The following is a 20185-nucleotide window of genomic DNA, read 5'->3' as shown; positions in this document are numbered from 1 at the left end:
AATGATGCAATTGATAAGGCCTCGAAGGAACATGATACAAGTATGGTAAAAAAATATAACATGTCCAGATGGTGATTGTCAAGAAGCAAAGTTGGAGACTAATGCTACATTACAAGCAACAGGTGACCGAGCTATTACACATGTTGAACCATTGGAGAAAATAGCAGTAACAGGTGTTGTCCAAAATTCTAGGGTACTGCACATATCTCCAATGCAAATGATGTTATAGTAGAAGGAGATCAACCTAATTTTGGACATGGTCAGGAAGGTGTTATGGCTAAAGTTGTTGTGGCTAAAGAGGGGGAAAGTCAGGGTACTGGAGTTGATAAAAATACTGCTGCACTTGTTGATTTCGTTGAAAAACCAGCAACCCTTGTAGCTAATGTTGTGCAAGCTGGGCAGATACTTCCCACAAGAAAAACTGCACGTGATTTCGATGGCAAAGCTGCTACTACTCAGTTGAACTCACCTTCTGAAGCTTCCAAGGATACAAGTGCAGCTACTCTTCCATTGCACACAACTACAGAATTTGCACACTTAGAGGGGCAGGGGAATATTCAGATAACTGAATCTGTATTTGAACAGGTAAAGGAACAGGTTCAAGTAGCTTTTAAAGCTACTGCTGCCAACAAGGAAGTACAACTGAAAAAACAAACATTGACACTGAAGATAGGAAGTTGCAGCAAGTAGAAAAAACACTAACTCAAAAAAAGAGTAAGCTGCAGCAGGCAGACAAACACATTCCCTCCAACGATACAGTTACTCTTTCAGAAGACTCAGTGCACCCAGCATATTTTCTACATGATGTTTCCATGAAATCTTCTGTAGTATCCAAAAGCTGGGCAGATTAGTTTGAAATGGAGAAATATAATCACGCCGATTCAGCGGACAGTTATCAGGCAATTGTTACTACCAGCGTACAAAAAGTCAGTACATGTAAATCTGGGCAGCAACAACATCGTCAAGAAGATGCTTCTGCTGTTGGTCAATCTCCTGTGCAGCAACACCAGCCTACAGGCACACAAGGTGATGAACTATTGCATCCTAATGCAGGACAACTCAAACAACATCACTATGCAGTCAATTCAAGCGATACAGCAGTAGACTTGGAGATTTCAAACCATGATCGGGCACTATTGGATGTTTTGGACAGTCCTAAACCTCATAGATGTGCATACTCAACTGGCTCAAAAACAACTTCACAAAAGCTGAAAGTTTCAGTGGCAAAGAGACATGAACCATGTAGTGCAAAGAGATTGAAGAGGCATGAACCATTGTGGATGGTTATACAAGAAGAAGCTAATCAAAAACTTGAGGCCAACTTATGTGTTGCCATTTCCGACGAAGCAAATGAAGATGAATTGATTGAACCTTGTCCGGAAGAATAAATGAATTTCCTCCAGCCGCCAACATATTTGCATGTATTTTGACGACTTCTTTAGCCATTCCAACTAATATTAGCATTTTTCACTAGGAGATATCAGCTAGAAAGGAAAGAGTAACTCACAACATGATGTGTCCAGGCATCTTCACTATCAATCTCAAAGCCTTTGTTTGCAGCTTCATCTGCATCTGGTTTCCAGTGAATCTTAAGTATGGAGTTTGAGTCGTTAATTATGAGATGAGAAAAAAGTAAAAAACATTAATGTGGTTCAAGGAAAAGAAATCAGTACATCTAATACATAATGACAATCTAATAAAAATAAAGCTCCCAAACACTAAAGATAAAGAAAGATAATTAAGTGTAAGAGCCTGTAATAAAATTTAATCGGTGTATGCTTGGCTGCAATTTGAAGTTGATAAACCATCCAAAATAAATTTAGCTATAGCATACAAGCATACCTCAAGGTATCAGTAAATGAGTGTACAACAGCTTTGGATGCACTATAAGCACCTGACCATGGTCCCAGATCCAAAGCAATGCAACTTCCAACATTTACTATTTTCCCTTTCTCTTGGATGCCATGTGAGGAAAAACAGATTGAATTAACCTTATCATTTCTAACTATGCCTTAAAACCAATTATGAATACCATTCTAAATATACTTATACATCAAATAAATAAAATAAACACTAGTTATGCAATACTATTACCTTCAGGTAAAGCAACATATTAAATAAATTTTCTATTCAAACATGTATGTATCAGCTGCTACGTTAGTAGCAACATTTGTCTCTACTACATCATCAATTATATGGTCCGTAGCTAGTTGTACATACTCATCACCATCACCAAAAAACTGTTCAAGTTCTTGCTCTTGGTATGGTTCATTCTCATATACTTCATCTTCCACTACTTCTTCTCCCATATCATATAGATCTCTTGGCTTTAGATGCATAGAAACACTCCACCCTTTATTGACAACATCATCCACATAGTACACCATTTGTGCTGGAGATGCTTCGATGTAAGGCTCATGTTCTTCACGTTCACCAGTATGAATCAATCTATCAAAATTAACATAATTTAATTTCCAACGATCCTTTTTATACCCTCTATCTCGAGCAGTATCAGCCCATCTACATTTGAAAAGAACAACCTTGAATCGACCATAATAATTAATCTCAACAATATCTTCTAACTTCCCAAATATGGTAACTCTGCTTGCCTTAAATTTCTGTCAATACTACTTGCAACACATGATGTTTTAAAAGTTAAGAAAACTCCACTATTCTATGTTCTTAGACCTTCTTCTCGAGCCAAAGTTCGAAATTCGGACCCATTGCTGTTATATGCAGTAAAACGTCTTGCAACTACCGATGGACCTCGTGCAAGAAACTTTAGATCAATAGACATTGTATCTATTGTGTCTGGATTCATAATCTAAATGAAAACGAGATTGTATTAGTGAAGTTTGCTCGTTCAAACCAAATGTAAACAATAACTAATGATTACTTACTCACCCGCTTTTGGAACCGATCAACAAACTCTTTATTAACTCTCCTTTCTATCTCTGTAGGTGAAGGTCTTCTTTTTGAACTCCTCCTTATGTACTGTCTAAACTCACTATATGAAATAATTATACTAATGTTAAAGAACATGAATAGCCTATTCAAACATTACAATGATAAAGAATATAAAGTTTGTATGAGTTACTCACTCCACAAATGGCGTGACTACTGCACAATTCAGAAGCACATACCGATAAGCTTGTAGTTTCTGCATATCATTTAAAGGGAATGTAATCGAAGCTGATGCATGTTTACCTAATTGGGGAAATATAGAGGACATTCCATAAGGCTCAGTGACATTTGGGTCATCACGAACACGCCTAGGTCTATTGAATCTTGTCTCAATATCCTTAATATACCGAGAACAAAAGGTAAGAGACTCTTCAGCTAAGTAACCCTCAGCTATAGAACCCTCTGGTTGTGCTTTATTCCGTACAAAGGACTTAAAATGTCCCAACTCCCTACAAAATAATTGGCCATAAGTGTACAAACTAATTCAAGTGACCAGAATGCAAGTATCTTCAAATTAGAAATGTTAATATTTTACCTCTCGATGGGATACATGTTTCGATGATGCACTGGACCTCCGAGTTTTGCTTCCTCTGCTAGATGGACAGACAAATGAACCATTACTGTAAAGAATGTTGGAGGAAATAGTATCTCTAGGTGGCAAAGTGTGCTTTCAATGCGCTCTTGGAGCTTATCAAGCTCTGAAACATTCAAAGTTTTGCTAGAAATGGCTCTGAAAAATGAGCATAAGTCCACCAACTACAACTACATGGTCGGGCAACACATTGTAGATCGCCAATGGTAGCAATTGCTCTAAAATAATATGGCAACAAAGTGTGCTTTCAATGCGCTCTTGGAGCTTATCAAGCTCTGAAACATTCAAAGTTTTGCTAGAAAGGGCTCTGAAAAATGAGCATAAGTCCACCAAAACTGCAACTACATGGTCGGGCAACACATTGCGGATCGCCAATGGTAGCAATTACTCTAAAATAATATGGCAATCATGACTTTTCAACCCAAAAATCTTTTTCTGTACCAAATCAACACAGCTAGAAATGTTACTTGAGTAGCCATCTGGTACTTTAATATTCTTCAAAGTTGTAAGGAGCAACATTTTAGTGTCCAACTTCTTTTTTTTATCAGTCATAAGTGAAAACACAACAAGGTGATATTTTCCACTATCATCCGGCCAAAGATCACGCCTTATGCCCATTTCTTTTAGATCCTTTCGGGCATTAATATTATCTTTTGATTTCGATTTATCATGGAGCAGTGTATATATGATATTGTCACATATATTTTTTTCAATATGCATAAAGTCTAGATTATGATGCAACAAATTAGATTTCCAATAAGGGAGTTCAAATAATATACTTCTCTTGTTCCATTGCTTAGTTGCTCGTCTAGATCTTTTTCCTCTACAATTCAACTCTGCTCCTCTCCTTTCTTCGATTTGTCTCAAAATGGCAGACCCTGACAATTTTAATGGTGGATTTCGCTCCTCTGTACTTCCATTAAAGCGTACTCGATTCAACCTAAACCTGTGATTTCTTCTCAGAAAATGTCGATGGCCCATAAAGCACCACTTTTTACTATGACGAAGACGACAAGGTTCTGAGTCAAAGTTACAAGTTGGGCAGGAAAAATCAGTATGTGTATTCCAGCCAGATAAGATACCTAATTCAGGAAAGTCACTGATTGTCCACATAAGAGCTGCATGCATTCTAAAATTTTCATTCAACGATGAGTCAAACGTTTCTACACCATCATTCCATAACTCGTGTAATTCCTTCATAAGGGGTTGTAAGTACACATCTATATTATTTCCAGGAATGTGCTTCCCTGGAATGATCACTGATAAGATGAAGGAGGTGTGCTTCATACACATCCAAGGAGGTATATTGTATGGAATCAAGAAGACTGGCCAAATACTATATGTAGCAGTCATTGTTCCAAAAGGACTGAAACCATCACTAGCAAGGCCTAAGCGAACGTTTCGAGGATCTGAAGCAAATCCAGAATGAGTCCGATCAAATGTCTTCCATGTCTCACCATCCCTTGGATGCCTCATCAACCCATCAGTATTATTGTCTGAAGCATGCCATCTCATATGTTCAGCAGTCTTACAACACATAAATAATCGTTGCAATCTTGGTTTCAATGGAAAATAACGCAAAACCTTTGCAGCTTGCTTTTTTTTCTTGTTAGGATTCCATTTAGATGTACCACAATGTTACATGCTTCCAATTCTGAATCACCTTCCCAGTATAGCATACAATTATTTAGACATGCAGGTATCTTGGTATAGTCAAGGCCAAGTTTGCTAATGGTTTTTTGGCCTCATAAAAGGAAGGAGGTAACTTTGCACCTTCAAATGCATCTCTCAACAAATCTAGTATCATAGTCATTGCCTTGTCACTTAATCCACAATAGACTTTTATATGATACAATTTTATTAAAAACTCTAGCTTTGTGAACTTGTTGCCTTCATACAGTGTTTCACTTCCATCTTTGAGAAAATCATGAAAGTCACCAGAATCCTCCCTATGCCCCTCATTTGATATTTCATTTGAGTCCAATGGTTGAGATATCCCTACATCAACCGCTTGGTGCCTATAGTGCCCAAATGCATCATTAATCATTGTTTCTATTGGATTTTCTGGGTGAACCATCTCTTGCATAACATCTTTATCTCCAGAAGGCTCTACTACCTGTTTCTCACCGTGAAGATTCCAAATAACATAATTTTGAGGGAATGGCTTGCAAATCAAATGATCCTGCACTATCTCTCTAGTTTTCCACTAGACAAATCCACATTTAGGACATGGGCATCTAATTGTATCTTCCACAGCCGCATTCTTAAACGCAAAATCAAGAAATTTATCCAAACCAAGCCAGTATTCGTTTGTGTTCTGTGGCTTTTCAATCCATGATTTATCCATTGAAAAATGATAAATAAATTAACATGAACCCTTTTAGAATATACCTCCAAAAGCAATCCTCCAGTCCACGCGTACCTTCAGATTTGACTATCCTTCCAATCTACTCCAAGAATTTTAAATGCTCTTTCAAACAAAGTTAATTCCAGAAACTGACAGAGGACAGAAAGAACCAATGAAGAATTCCCACAAAGGACTCCTTGTTCATATAGCGAAGGATAACAAGTAGTAGAAAAAAGAGGGTCAGAATTACAAATGAAGAAAACCTAAGAATTTCGATATTTCCCACGGTTGCCGCTTTCCTTGCTTAAAATAAACCCTCATCGCTTCCAACTATTTAAAATCTTTAACAAAATTTATGACAATTAGTATTATACGGATATAGGAAATTTTCTACTCTCATGATAAAGAGCTTTAAAGAAGCTAGAAAGTTTTTAAAATTTTTGAAACCAAAAAGTGCAACGATTTTTCTTTCATGTAAACTTTTAGAAATGGAAAAATAACGTTTAGGGTTAAGAAAGAATAATTTTGGGGAAATAAATAGCTTTTCCTCTATTCATTTATTTTAATTCTTATTACTAATTTTAGGAGTCTATATAAATAATAATAAAATTAAAATTAAATAATAATATTAATATATTTAAATTATAAAATAAAAATTAAAAATATATATAAGCTCTTGAAAATAATTAATATTGATATATTTAGAAAGATCATAGGAAGAATCTTGTCAAATTTCTCTAACAAATGAATGATTAAAGTTTTATTCATCTATATGAAGATTGAGAATAACTCAAAATAATGAGTCAAAGTATCACATATTTACTAATTTGGAACATTAAAAAATGAGTATCATTGGAATAGCCAAAATTTACATCTTTTAGGAGCATCTAACATTTTTTTTCATATTTTAGTTTTATGTCTCTCAAAATTATCAAACATTTATTATTTTGCTATTTGAAAGTAATTTTATATTTACTCACGAGGAGTAATATTTCGAATTACATTATTGATGGAGTTTATTGATTATTAATTCTTAGAGAGGTAAACCGTGCAATTTGATAATATTCTTTTAATCGTTTGAAAGATAAGACGTTAAAGTTGAATTTTCTCTCATATTAACTTTAATTGATAAGTTAACAATATGTAAGTCATATGCAAATAATAAAGTGAAGATGTAATACCGTACTAAATAAGATATGATTTTTGCCATACACAGATACGATGATAATTATAATTTTGTTAAAACACGTGCTTAAATAAATTAGATCATACTAATACTAGCATTTAGCAAAAGAGAATGGCCTCATTGGAGGAGGGGGGATTCTAAAGATGAATAATTACATGAAAGAGATATGTGAGCCTTACAACCTTGAAAACACTCTTGGTTGACAAAACCAAATTCACTGTGTATTGCTTGTATGTTATTTAATGCAAGAGATATTTTTTGTTTTCCACAAAAGATGCATAACTCTAGGTTTGCAGCAACTATCCCTTCAGGAGATCCAATGAACCTCAGTATACAACCCAAAGATGACATTCTGGTAAAGAGCAAGTGACAAGCAACTATGATGTTGAAGCAAGTTCAGCTTCAAGTGTCAATTTAACACCATCCCTAAATGAAGTTGTTGACATATTGAATGTCTGAATTAATCTGGTGATATCCATGGATATATCTGCTGGAGATTTAACACCGTGGTTAACCTAGAAAGTTCAGATAACACTAGGCTTCAAAATGAGAATTTTTCTTTAAATTAAATTCCGAATCTTCTGAAAACTAAACTCGACCATACACGCGAGTCATAATACATATTACGAAGCTGCTCGAGACCTTAAGTCCCTGAACGGGGCATTAAATTCTTAAAACGACAAGTCGGATCGTTACATACATGTTAGGTACACGGTTTGAACACAAGCATTAGTGATAATTTCTTATGTAACACAACAGGGAGAAAACAATAGTGAGAGCAGATTGAAAGCTCATATAACATTTGGTAAAAACAAAATAGACTTCATATTGAAGTGATTAGATGAAACTTTCACTACGTCTTGTGAGGCTGAAAGATACAGAAAATTAAAGTTCCTACCCTTTCGCTCATAATCTAGGTTAGCTCATAACCAAATTAACTAGCAAAGAAAGGCATGAAATTTACAGAGCAACTGGGAGGTTCATTGTGCGGCAACAGATTAAGGTATAATAACATACTACCTGACTCACTGTACAGACAAAAATGTTGATTTAACACAAGGATCAAAAGAAACCATTTCGGGGCAGCAGAGGAACACTAGAAGAAAATAGTATGTGTGTCGAGGATTAAGATTGACAGTACCTTTTCTGCTGCAACCACAATCATAAGGCGTCCAAGGATCTCTTGGTCAGATAATCTTGCAAATTGGACCAGGGCACATATACTTTGAATCAAACGCTCAATATTCCTATCATCTGATGCATTTAGCTCCAAAACGACCTCTTTATAGTTTGGTCCCAAAAGCTCATGAGCAAGAGCCAATATACTAGTGGTTTTGCCAGTACTAGGAGGACCCTACAGAAAGTTTTATATAGAACTGAATATCTTACATGAAGAAACTATGCACAAAATATTTAGCAAACTGCTTTTGCCAATTCAATGTGACACCAAAGGGACAAACATTTCAGAGTCTGGAAGTCCTAAATTAGATATGCATTTGAGTTAAAATGGTCAACTTCCAGGAAAACTAGCAATAACTACTTTGTTTTTATACATTCTCATCAATCAACACATTAAAACTCAATGTTACTCAAGGATACAACTCAGGAATCATAAAAAGATGGTATGTGAAACCAAAGACCATTCTTCCAAAAATAGAGTACGCATAAGAGGTAAAAGAATCAGTATCCAACATCAGGTATAAGCTAATACAAAAGATCATAGTTCTTTGCAAATATGTGCACATATAACTATGAAACTCCAAGTACCATTGAGCAAGCACCATTAATATCTACACAAGGAAAGGAATAAGAAATGTTTCATATTCAGGACTTATTGACCTCAAGAGAATAAAACTGAGGTCGCAGTAGCAAAACTGTAATCCAGCAAAAGTCAAACACATTGTATGAAGCTTTTGGGCCATGTATGAGCTTCAATGACCACTTCTGGAATACTAAATTTCCCACTAACAATTTCTTATAGCATGACTTGCCAGAAAGAAGCCTCCTTTCCCAGCAGACTCCCAAACAATAAATTCCTTTCAACAGTTTTGCAACATTGTTGATATCTCAATCAGAACAACTTTGTTTGAGACTTAAACTCCATTTGTAACCAGATTTACATTGTAGAATAGTGACTTGCAGTAAGAGCAAAGATCTCAGGATTCTGCTTCTTAGAGTTAGAGGGGTGTTCGCAGACCAAGTCATTCCAAATTTTAATCTTTTCCCAATTTACCACTTTTTATTTGTACTGTTTCTGAGAAATCAGGCCAATGATTCCTTATGCAGTTGCAGATCCTAGACCATACATGGAACTTATTGATTGTGCACCAGAATGCCAACTCCCTATACTTCACTTGTACCAGCTTTATCCAACGCTACTATTCTTCTTTGAATATCTCCATAACCATTTTATTATTAGAATTTCACTATAGTTCAAGCTTGTGAACAATGCCAGAACCATAAATTTATACAACGGGATACGAAACAATCTACAATGTCATAGTTGGAATTTGAACCTAAGGCCTAAATCAATTTTGAACCTCCTTCACAACTACATTTTGATTTTTTTTCATAACAGTGCACATATAACAAAAAGAAGACCGGTTTCACTCTTTTATATTGTGTTATTTTTCGATGAAGGGGGTTCGATCCCTTCACTCTACCTAGTATCCATGATAGCAAAAGTCAGAAATTGAAGTACTGAAAATGTGAGGAAAATGGGAAGGATTAAAGTAAGAAAATTGGGAAAAACAGTTAACTTCTGAGAATATAGCAGTGATTGAAAATGTGAATGATACAACTGTTGAACATGAAAACAAAAAAACTGATCTAAGGGAAGATGAGAATGCCTTACTACAACAAGTTCTTGCATAGGCTGTTGAACCATATGGTATTAAAAGTTGGTGCTAGGAATTATTCCATTCATGGTCAAATGGAACTTCTACATGCATTTTGTCATTGGGATAAGGCTAGTTGGGGTACAATGGTTTTTGTTTGGCTTCTGAACTGAAATTATTCAGCCAAGAGCTTATATTAACTCCATCTTTTACAGTTCAATCACTATTACCGTATTTGTTCGACCATGCTTCGCATAATGCTTATTGTGATTGTGGCACACGAATCACACCTGATGAAACTGTTGTTCTTGGGGCTGCAGTATCAACTGGTGCAATTGTTAGATATGTTAGTGATATTGTTCTTTTAGATATGGCACCATTATTTCCTGGCGAGGAAACTCTTGGTGATTTTATTCCCTATACTCAAGAGAGAAACAAAGCAATATAAACACAAGTCTAGATAGCAACAAAAACATTAAACATTAGCTGAAGTAAAATGATCACAAGTCTAGACAACCATTACAAATTTAAATTCCTAGAAAGCAAAAGTAGTCACAACGAAAACATTAAACACTAACTAAAGCGATATAAACACAAGTCTAGACAACCACTAAAAATTAAATTCCTAGAAAGCAAAAGTAGTCCACAACGAAAACATTAAGCATTTGATTGGTGATTTGCGTTGTTATCCGCCAATGAGCCTCTTACATCAACTAGTGAAGTAGGTTCATTCTCTGCATCATCAGGCTGAAACAATAAAAATGATATTCAGTGAGAAAGTTATAAGATTAATTCCAAACAAGATCAGGAAAAAAGATTGTATCAAATGTAGCCCTTATCCTAACCAAATCAAAGCCTTTAACTTCTGCTAGGAGATGGGAATTCCTTGCCATCACCTCTATCTTTAGCAAAGTTAGCAACAAGTTTTACTAGAATTAGATGATATGAACTGTATATTGCACTAACTTTATTTTGTTATCAAATAGAAGTACAATGCAATTAAACTGACCAGAAGTTGTTGTAATAGAAGAAGACTAATTATATTACTTCTTACCTGTGGTTGAAGCGCAAACAGACCAGCAAATTCTTCAGGAACCACACCTTCTTTTGACATCACGTAGACCTTCAGCGCATTTAAGGTGCCTTCTAGTTGGGATTCCACACGCATAAGCTTTTGTTGCAAATGGGTATATGTTGCAGATGATGTACCGTAGCTAGATGAAGAAACACTCGGATCACTAAGTTGTCCTTTCGTATTCCTGAATGTGTTCGAAGGAGATGCTCTTATACACATACATCGTACTCTCCCAGAGTACTCTGCCCCTAACATCTTGCCAATAACATCATTTGGGGAAACTTCACATTCATTAGTATCATATTGAGTCATACTCAATTCAATTTATTCCTACAAGCAGATAAAATATCAATTAGTAAGTACAAGATAGCAAGACTTGAGTTGCAGAATGTTATACAAAACAATGAAAATGATGTTAGAAAAATGCACCAAAGCTAGACTTACCCCTATAGTCCTTTCCGCATCATTTACAAATGATCCATTAGCTTTCTTATGAGTTTCAATAAACATTTTTCCACGACTAGGAGTTTTTCCAGTTTCCAAAAACTAAAAAAGATATGTATTAAAAAAGTTATCATAAAACATTTTAATTAGAGAAAAAGTAAACTTAATAAGGTAATGTGCATACAAGCTCATATCGTCTTCTCGAGTTAGCTTTTGAACCACCAGTGTGTGGCATTTTTTGTTTCTTTCAAATTTCTTTATTTCTTCGACAAAGCTCCTATCAACAAAAACAAATACAAATTTAAAACATCATCTTCATTTAATTATGATGAAACTTGTTAAAATAATCTGAATCTTACCATTGTTGATGATTTTTGACGATAAGCAACAAAAATAGCTCATTGATCTTTATTTATACTTGTGGCACATTACTTATAATTTTATTTTTGCTTTTGGCTGGGTCAAAATATTCATTCCACAAATTCTGCCTATGTGTAGTCCACTTCTTCGAAAGACTAGCATTGTAGTATCTATATGCAATGGACTCACTTACCCGAAAATCAAATCGAGGCTTCAAACAAAAAATTGAAGTTAGCTTTTTCATGGTATAAAAATCTAGGTGCAATAAGTACATATGTATGTAATAACACTTGTACCTTCAATATTGTTTCAAAGCAGTCTTCCATGTACTTCTTAGGCATGCCCGATGGCCCTGACCACTTCTCAAAACTAATCGGAAACAAATTACAATCAATTGCCAGCGTTCCACAATATCCAGTAAGTAATCTTTGTGCTTCACCATATGCTGCATTGTAGTCATCAAAATTCACAATGATGCGCTCCCCAACAATTAGGTTGTTAATTTCATTGACCTTGACCCTAATTTTCTTGGTAGCATTTTCCGAGTCTTTAACAAGAAAACAAGTTACTTAACCAAAAAGGAAGAAAAAGTAAGATTCTCATAAATTGAAGTAAAAATATATGTAAGGCATATGCCTTTTGCCTCTACTGTCCAATACTTTGTAGATTAACGTCCTGCACTGCGAGATGTTGCACTTGAATTAGAAGGAAGAATTGGAGCTTGTTCTTGTTGCGGGACGTCATGAGCATGTGGAAGGGCTTGTATTGTTGTTGAGGGCTCGATAGCATGTGATTGGACTGGAGTTGCTGATGATGAAGAATGTCCATGAGCATCATGTGGTTCATGAGCTGACTTTTGTAGATTCCGAAAACACCTAATCTTCGGCATGACTGCGTATTCATAAGAAAAAGAGAGAGAGGTGAATCAAATATGAAGATGAACTAAACATAAGACAGAAGATGATACAAAAAATTGTCCCGAAACTACCCAACAAACCCAATCTAGAGCCTCAAAAGATCTGGTTTTTTTACTCCGAAGAAAACAAAATAAATAAACTAAGTACAATATACTCTACAAACAGTCAAACTCAAATAATTGGCAAAGATGATCACAGAGAATCAACAAACTACACAATGTCACGATTTTGGTAAAGCTAAGCAGTGAAATTAAAATGAACAAACTTAAAAGAATTAAAATACAAAAAGAAAAGAGAGAACTGACCTAATGCTCACCAGGAATTTCATCTCTCCAAGAGGCACTATATGCTGAATATATAGCTCTGGAAGTGGAAGTTTCTTACGCAGAAATGGGAGATCAGGGGTCGAGGGGAAGGTGGGAATATGGAGGGAACAATGGCGGGAATAAAGAGAAGTTACCTGAGTAGTTGAGTTAAAAAACGAGGGAAAAAACCGAGGGAAATGAAAAGGAAAATAGTGAAGTGGTTTCTTTACTTTTCCTCGGTTTAGTTTTCATTATTACATTTACAAGAGAATTCAATTTGCTGTAATTACACATTTTGAGCTACATAACTATTTTTCCCAGCAAGTATCGGTAAAGATACTTAATTAAGCCATATGTTGTGACTTTGACTTCAAATATAGCTAGTATATGAACTAAATCAGACTTCTAATCATAGCATAATACGATTCCGATTTGAAGTTGTCTTTAATTGAATCATAGAATTATATTTGGACAAAATTTATTTGATCGAACTCCTAAATAGTAGGAATGTTTTTTGAGTTTATAGTTTTATCCTGTCACGGCCCAATCCCCGAACCCGGTCGTGATGGCGCCTCTTGTGGAGACAAGGCCAGCCAGACCAAAACGAAACACCTCTTTTAAACAGTTAATCATCATAAACAGTAGTAACATATAATATAATATTCATAAATTGCGGAATTTAACGATAATAACAACAGGAACCATCCCGACACATCCCAAACGGGGGTGTCACAAGTCATGAGCTACTACAGAATCTGCTATAGGTCTACAAAGTATGGAATCTGATACAACAGTCTGAAGAAAACATAAATGATAGAGGATAAAAGAGACAAGGGGCTGCAGACGTCAACAACTACCTCGTAACTCCAAATCACTGCCTAGCCTGGAAGGAATCAATGCTCAGGTGCGGACTCTGCTATACCTGAATCTGCACACACGGTGCAGGGAGTAATGTGAGTAATCCGACTCAGTGAGTAATAATTACAAATAATGGCTGAAAGTATGAAAACACGTAAAGGCACAAAACAATTCCATATCAAGCAATAAAATCACTTAAAGCAGTAAATCAGTGAAGAAATCAAATGATATTCCTTTTTAAAACAAGTAAAACAGGTAATTAACAAGTAGAAATCCGCCCCTCGGGAACAGTGTCAATCGCTCAGCATAGTATCGGCCCCTCGGGCTCACTCTCAGTACAATATCAACCCCTCGGGCTACCTCGCAATCACTCAGCATAATGGTCAACCATTGTTACCTGACCAAATTGCATCATACAATGTCATTATTACCACTGTTTCAAATCACATGGGTACTCGCGCTCACTGTGGGTGTGCAGACTCCGGAGGGGCCCCTTACGGCCCAAGCGCTATATCAAGCCACCTCGTGGCATCATCACTCAGTATATCCTCACATCACTCAAGCCACCGCATGGCATAAATAGTATCTCAGGCCCTCGGCCTCATATCACTCAGCATATCCTCACATATCGTCATCGGCCTCACTCAGTCCAGAAATCATCATAAGCCCCTTGGACATTAGTAAAATAGTAGTTCTCAGCCCAAAACATGATGTAGAAATATCATTTAAGTTTCAAATCTGAGTAAAAGTGGCTGAGTTTGTAAAACAGTAGATATCAACAGGACTGAGTTCAAATAATAAGTCAAGCAGTAAGGAAACAGTGATAAAAATCCCCGAAGGGTTCAAATAGTTGGCACGAAGTCCAAATATGGCAATCAACCCAAATCATCATGATAACAAATGAATTTCAGTCAAATATTCAGTAAAGTCATCAATTGGGATGGACCAAGTCACAATTCCCAGTAGTGAAAGAGCCCACGCTAATCATCCAGTGCGTATCTTGCCTCAATATAGCACTACGATGTGCAATCCGGGGTTTCAAACCCTCAGGACATCTTTTACAACCATTACTCACCTCGAACTGGCTAATTCTCTAGCTCGTGACGCCCTTTTCCTCTCGAATTAGCCTCCACGCATGTCGAATCTATCCAAAATCAGAACGAATACGTCACAATATGCTAAGGGAACAAAGCCCAAGCGAAAACATTAGAAAAATATCAAAAATCTCGGAATTAGCAAAACCCGAGCACCGGGCCCATGTCTCAGAATTGGGTAAAATTTATATTTTCAGAATCCTCATACCCTCACGAGTATAACCATACCAAAATTATCCAATTCCGATACCATTTGGTCCTTCAAATTATCATTTTATATTTTTGAAAGGTTTCACAATTTTCTTCCCAAATTCCATCTCAAATCATAAATTAAATGATGAATTCAGTGATAGATTCATGTATTCTAGCCAAATCTGAGTTAAAATCACTTACTCTGATGAATTTCTTGAAAAACCTTTGAAAAATCGCCAAAATCCGAGCTTTCTAGGTCAAAATATTAAATAAAACCCAAAACCTCGTATTTATAGGTACCCCTCAGGTCTTCTCGCCACGGGCCACACCAAATCGACTGCGGTCCGCGTCAATTGACCGCGGTCGCGCCCCTTCCTCGCAAACCAGCGCGGTCCGCGCACCGCCTACCGCGGCCGCGCCCGTTTTTGTGCGGGCCGTATGGTGCCTCCCGCGGCCGCGCCCCTTCTGTGCAAGCCAGCGCGGTCCGCGCGACGCCTACCGTGACCGAGCCCGTTTTTGTGCGGTCCGCGCAGTGCCTCTCGCGGCCGCGCCCCTGCAGTCCTCTTGGACCTGCTACAGCTGCTGCATTTTTCTGTTATCTTTTTCAACTCCCAACCTCCCGTTAGCCATCCGAAATCACCCCGAGGCCCCCGTGACCTCAACCAAAAGCACCAACGCATCCTAAAACATGCTCCAAACTCGTTCCAATCCTCAAAACACCTCAGACAATATCAAAACTATCAAATTACATCGAATTCAAGTCTAAGAACTCCAAGGACTCATGAATTATGCTTTCTATCAAAAAGTCTATCAAATTTCGTCCGAATGACCTGAAATTTTGCACACACATTCCAAATGACACAATGAAGCTACTGCAACTCTCGGAATTCCATTCCGACCCTTATATCAAAATCTCGCCTATCAACCGGAATTTGCCAAAATATCAATTTCGCCAATTCAAGCCTAAATCTTCTCTACAACTCCAAAACCCATTCTGATCGCGCTCTTAAGTCACAAAACACCTCCCAAAGCTAACCGAACCATCGGAACTCACTTCCGAGCCTTTTAACACATAAGTAAATATCCGGTTGACTTTTCCAACTTAAGCCTTCTTAAAAGAGATTAAGTGTCTCATTTCTTACCAAATCCTCTCCGAACTCGAACTAATAAACTCGATCACATAAAACACGGATAACAAAGCGTAAAGAAGCTGAATTGGGGGAAATGGAGCGGTAACTCATGAGACGACTGGTCGGGTTGTCACATATCCAATGTATGTTTTAAGGGTAAAACAGTCGAACGACATTTTGCTAAGGGTTTTCGTCTTTTAATATATTATTATTGTTATTATTATTATAGATATAGATAGGTAGATATAGATTTAAATAGAAGCATATTTGGAAAATAGAAATAATATGTTTGGTAAAACTTACTTAAACACGGTTCATTTATCTACTAAACAAGAAATAGTAAAGAAAGTAAGGACAAAACAAAAAATCTAAAACAACGACAAACTAAAATTAAAAAAATTTACAAAAACCATTACAAGTTCATCTAAAATTCAAAATTATTACAACTCTTAAATTAGATAAAAGTAACAAAGTTCTAATTATTAAATTATTTTTTTAATATATATAGTGTTTAAAATGCTCTTTTGGGACTCGTTCGGGGTTCTCCGTCCCTGGACAGGGCACTATTCAAAAGGCCCTAAGCTCACGTGTGGAGCTTAGTTTTGTGGGCTTATGCCCCAAAGTGTCCGACTATGCGCCCAAAATACACATAATGCTTAATGGTCAGGACTATTCCAATAAATCCTACTTAAATCATGTGTCAAATTCTCTAATTAAGACTATTGATGATTAAAATTCTTTAACAACGTAATGATTAAAGTTTTATTCAAGAATAAATTAAATATCGAGTCATGTAATTGCATATTTACTAATTGAAAACACTGTGAGTGTGAATATCATTAGATTATTTCTTCTAAATTAGATAAACAAAATTTATATCTTATTGTTATTGGTCTTCATGTCTTAAACTATGAGGCTTTTATTGTTTTGCTCTGTGAAAGTAGTTTTATATATACATGAAGGAGTAATCTTTTAAATTATAGTATTGATGAACTTTCTTGATTAATTACTTTTAGGGAGGTATAATATATCTTCATATATTTTTAAAGAAATAATATAATTATTTGAAAATTAAGACATTATAGTTGTATCTCACAGCAACTTTAACACTATTGTATTATTTATATTTGTAAAACATACTAGATATTTTTTTGTGAGTTCTTTATTTTCCTTTTAAATTTCTTAAACTTTAATAGACTTTCTATTTATGCGTAATTTTTAAATTAAAAAAAATTAAAGATATATGGGGCATACACATCGTCCCATAGTAAAGTGGCTCACCTCACACACACCTTTGAAATACTATTTGAACGTAGAATGCCTGCTATGATGAAAATTCGCATGCTAAATATTGCAATTATCTATACCCCTTTAAAATTTAAATTATCTCAAATAAAATAAAAATTACATGTTTATGTAGATAATTAAAATACTTGGATGTCTCTCCTTCCACTGTTGTTCATCTGACGTGTAGTCATTACCTATGAATGCAAATATTATTTATGGTTAACCTAAAGCATATTTTTTCATTTATATTAGGCCTCGTTGACCTTACATTTTGTTCAGTGAGACTCGGTGAGTACCTGATGTATTCAATTCTTTATATATTTGTCTTCTTCTTTGGAGACAAGTATCACTTGTGACGGTGAGACTAGCTTGAATCACCGTTCGTTCCTTGTTTTTGTTGAGCCACAACTCAACTTTTGTGATGGCTCATTTTGCATTATTCTTTTGTTACCCAATGTCGTGGTCCAATGCCGGTCACATTCTTTTTTTGCACCTAAAGGTTCACGATACTCACGTGGTTAGAAAGTATAGTATTTATGGGTCGACATTTCGTATAATCTATAAATAAAAAACCTATGAGGAAGAAATGAAATAGATGTCTATTTATTTTTTGCTAAAGATAAAGAGACAAATTATAGAAATGTACAAAGACAGTAAATAAAAAACTAGCGAGTAAGACATAGAGAGATCATGGAAGACCTCGTATCTTCTTTTTGCAGTTGAAGAAAGTGAGGAGAAAAAGATTACAAACTAGAAGGAATATATATTGATGTAAATTTCATTAATTCACAGTTATTTTAACTAAAATACGTAATTTGATTAATTTTAAAGAAATAAGGTGGAAAAAATAAGTAAAAATTTGCATGCGTCAGAGCATTAATTTGTATCGAATTGCAACAATTTCTCAAACAGTTGAAATTGATATATTTGTGGAGGTTATCAAAAACCTTCACAAAAAACTGCCATAATAAGAAAAATTTGAGGAGGTTGGAACAAACGCCACGGATTAAACATATAGTATGGGTCTTTTATAATCCCACATTTAAACCGCCACAATAAGAACTATTTTGTGAGGGTTGGCTCAAACGCCACAAAACAAATGTATAGTGGGAGTTTTTTATGACCCCCATAAATAAACCGTCACAATTTGACAAATATTTTGTAGTGGGTGTCTTTTCTTTTCAAAAAGGTGTCATTTAAGAAATGACATGGGCTTTTTAAAAAATAAAAGAAAGGGAAAAACTGGAAAAGGCTGATGAAATGTTGAGAAAAGGATAAGTGTGATATATGGCCGAAGAGAGGACGTGATACTTCACCTTCTTAATTTTCAGATTTATATTTTTCAAACTTTTTGAAACGGTACAAACGTGCTGCTAAAAACTAATGGTGAAGGCTAAATTCATTTGCAGGTCCGACAATTATTCTAACCAAAGAAATAATGTCCCTATAAGATTGTGGTATTTTTTGAGGCTTAGACGTTTTGAAAATCATATTGTTTCCATACAACATGACAAATAGTATAGAGATTCAAAGTTAAGGATGAATAATTTTACGAAGAAAACTAAGTCAACAATCATGTGTGTGCAATAATATTTTTTATTTAGATTGTCCTTTTCTTCTTTTCACTCTTTATCTTTTGACTTCTTCTCTTAAAAATATGGAGATAAGAAAGCAAATAAATGAAGGAGTTCATCACGCATCCAATATTTTTATTCAATCGGTAAGTTAATTTCCTCCTTATACAACATGCAAATTCTTCTCTCTTTTTTGCGTGTTAGTAGCTTTGTATTATTATTGTTGAGTACTTTACATTTCATGATAATAAAACTCATATTTTCTATTGTATACATATATATTGATTTTGTTTAGTATCTATTACCATAATATTAAATTTTTGGTTTAATTTCTTTCCTTAGTTTATTTTGGAGATTAAACTTCACAACAAAGAGTAGAGGCGAATGGTTCGAAAGTAGATGCTAGTGGTTCAAATCACGTATTAAGCCAACCCATTCTTTTTATCTATTCTTTTTATCAGTAAAGAGGTGCCTCGGGCTCTTTTCCAAGGGGCAGAGGGTATTGAGAAATAGGTAAGAAAATAATGATTTACGTGGGATAATTTTTTTATGCATTTATTAAAGATCAAAATTGTCATTTAGAGTTAAATATATTTACGAATGAAAATATTCAAATTATAAAAAGGTTATGAAAAAGTTACAAACTTTTGAAACATATGCTCAATTTCCAGCATTTTTAAGGGTATAGGCATGATAAAATTAAACACCTTAATTAATATGTAGTATATTTTTATTAGACAATTTTTACTGTAGGAGAGTTTTTGTAACTATATTTGTTTATTGTTTTACAAATGAAATGTATTTTATTAAAAGATAAAGTTAAGTTATTACAAAAAGAGAAACTGAACGTATAATTTCACGAAGGTTTCTATAAGTGAACTGCAATTTAGTATATATGAATGATCCTTAATTAAAGAAACTACAATAAAATTTTAAAAACTAATTTAAACGTGAATTGATTAGCAAGCTATTATATTATATTTTAATGCAGAAATCTAGAAAATAGTAAAGCACTTGCTGTTT

General features: G+C 35.2%; 1 protein-coding gene across 1 annotated transcript; it reads right to left on the bottom strand.

Annotated features, from left to right (window-relative positions):
* Positions 1-2126: 2126 nt before the first annotated feature.
* LOC138882792 (uncharacterized) lies at positions 2127-5071 on the bottom strand. Its single transcript, XM_070163425.1, has 6 exons — positions 4336-5071; positions 3500-3662; positions 3144-3413; positions 2905-3049; positions 2759-2824; positions 2127-2618 (listed from the first exon to the last, which is right to left on the bottom strand). Exons 1-6 carry the CDS (start codon positions 5069-5071, stop codon positions 2127-2129), a joined length of 1872 nt encoding a protein of 623 aa, XP_070019526.1.
* Between the last annotated feature and the right edge of the window lie 15114 nt (positions 5072-20185).

Source organism: Nicotiana sylvestris, chromosome 12, assembly GCF_000393655.2.
Source record: "Nicotiana sylvestris chromosome 12, ASM39365v2, whole genome shotgun sequence".
Lineage (NCBI taxonomy): Eukaryota > Viridiplantae > Streptophyta > Magnoliopsida > Solanales > Solanaceae > Nicotiana > Nicotiana sylvestris.
This window is presented reverse-complemented; position numbering and strand designations above follow the sequence as displayed.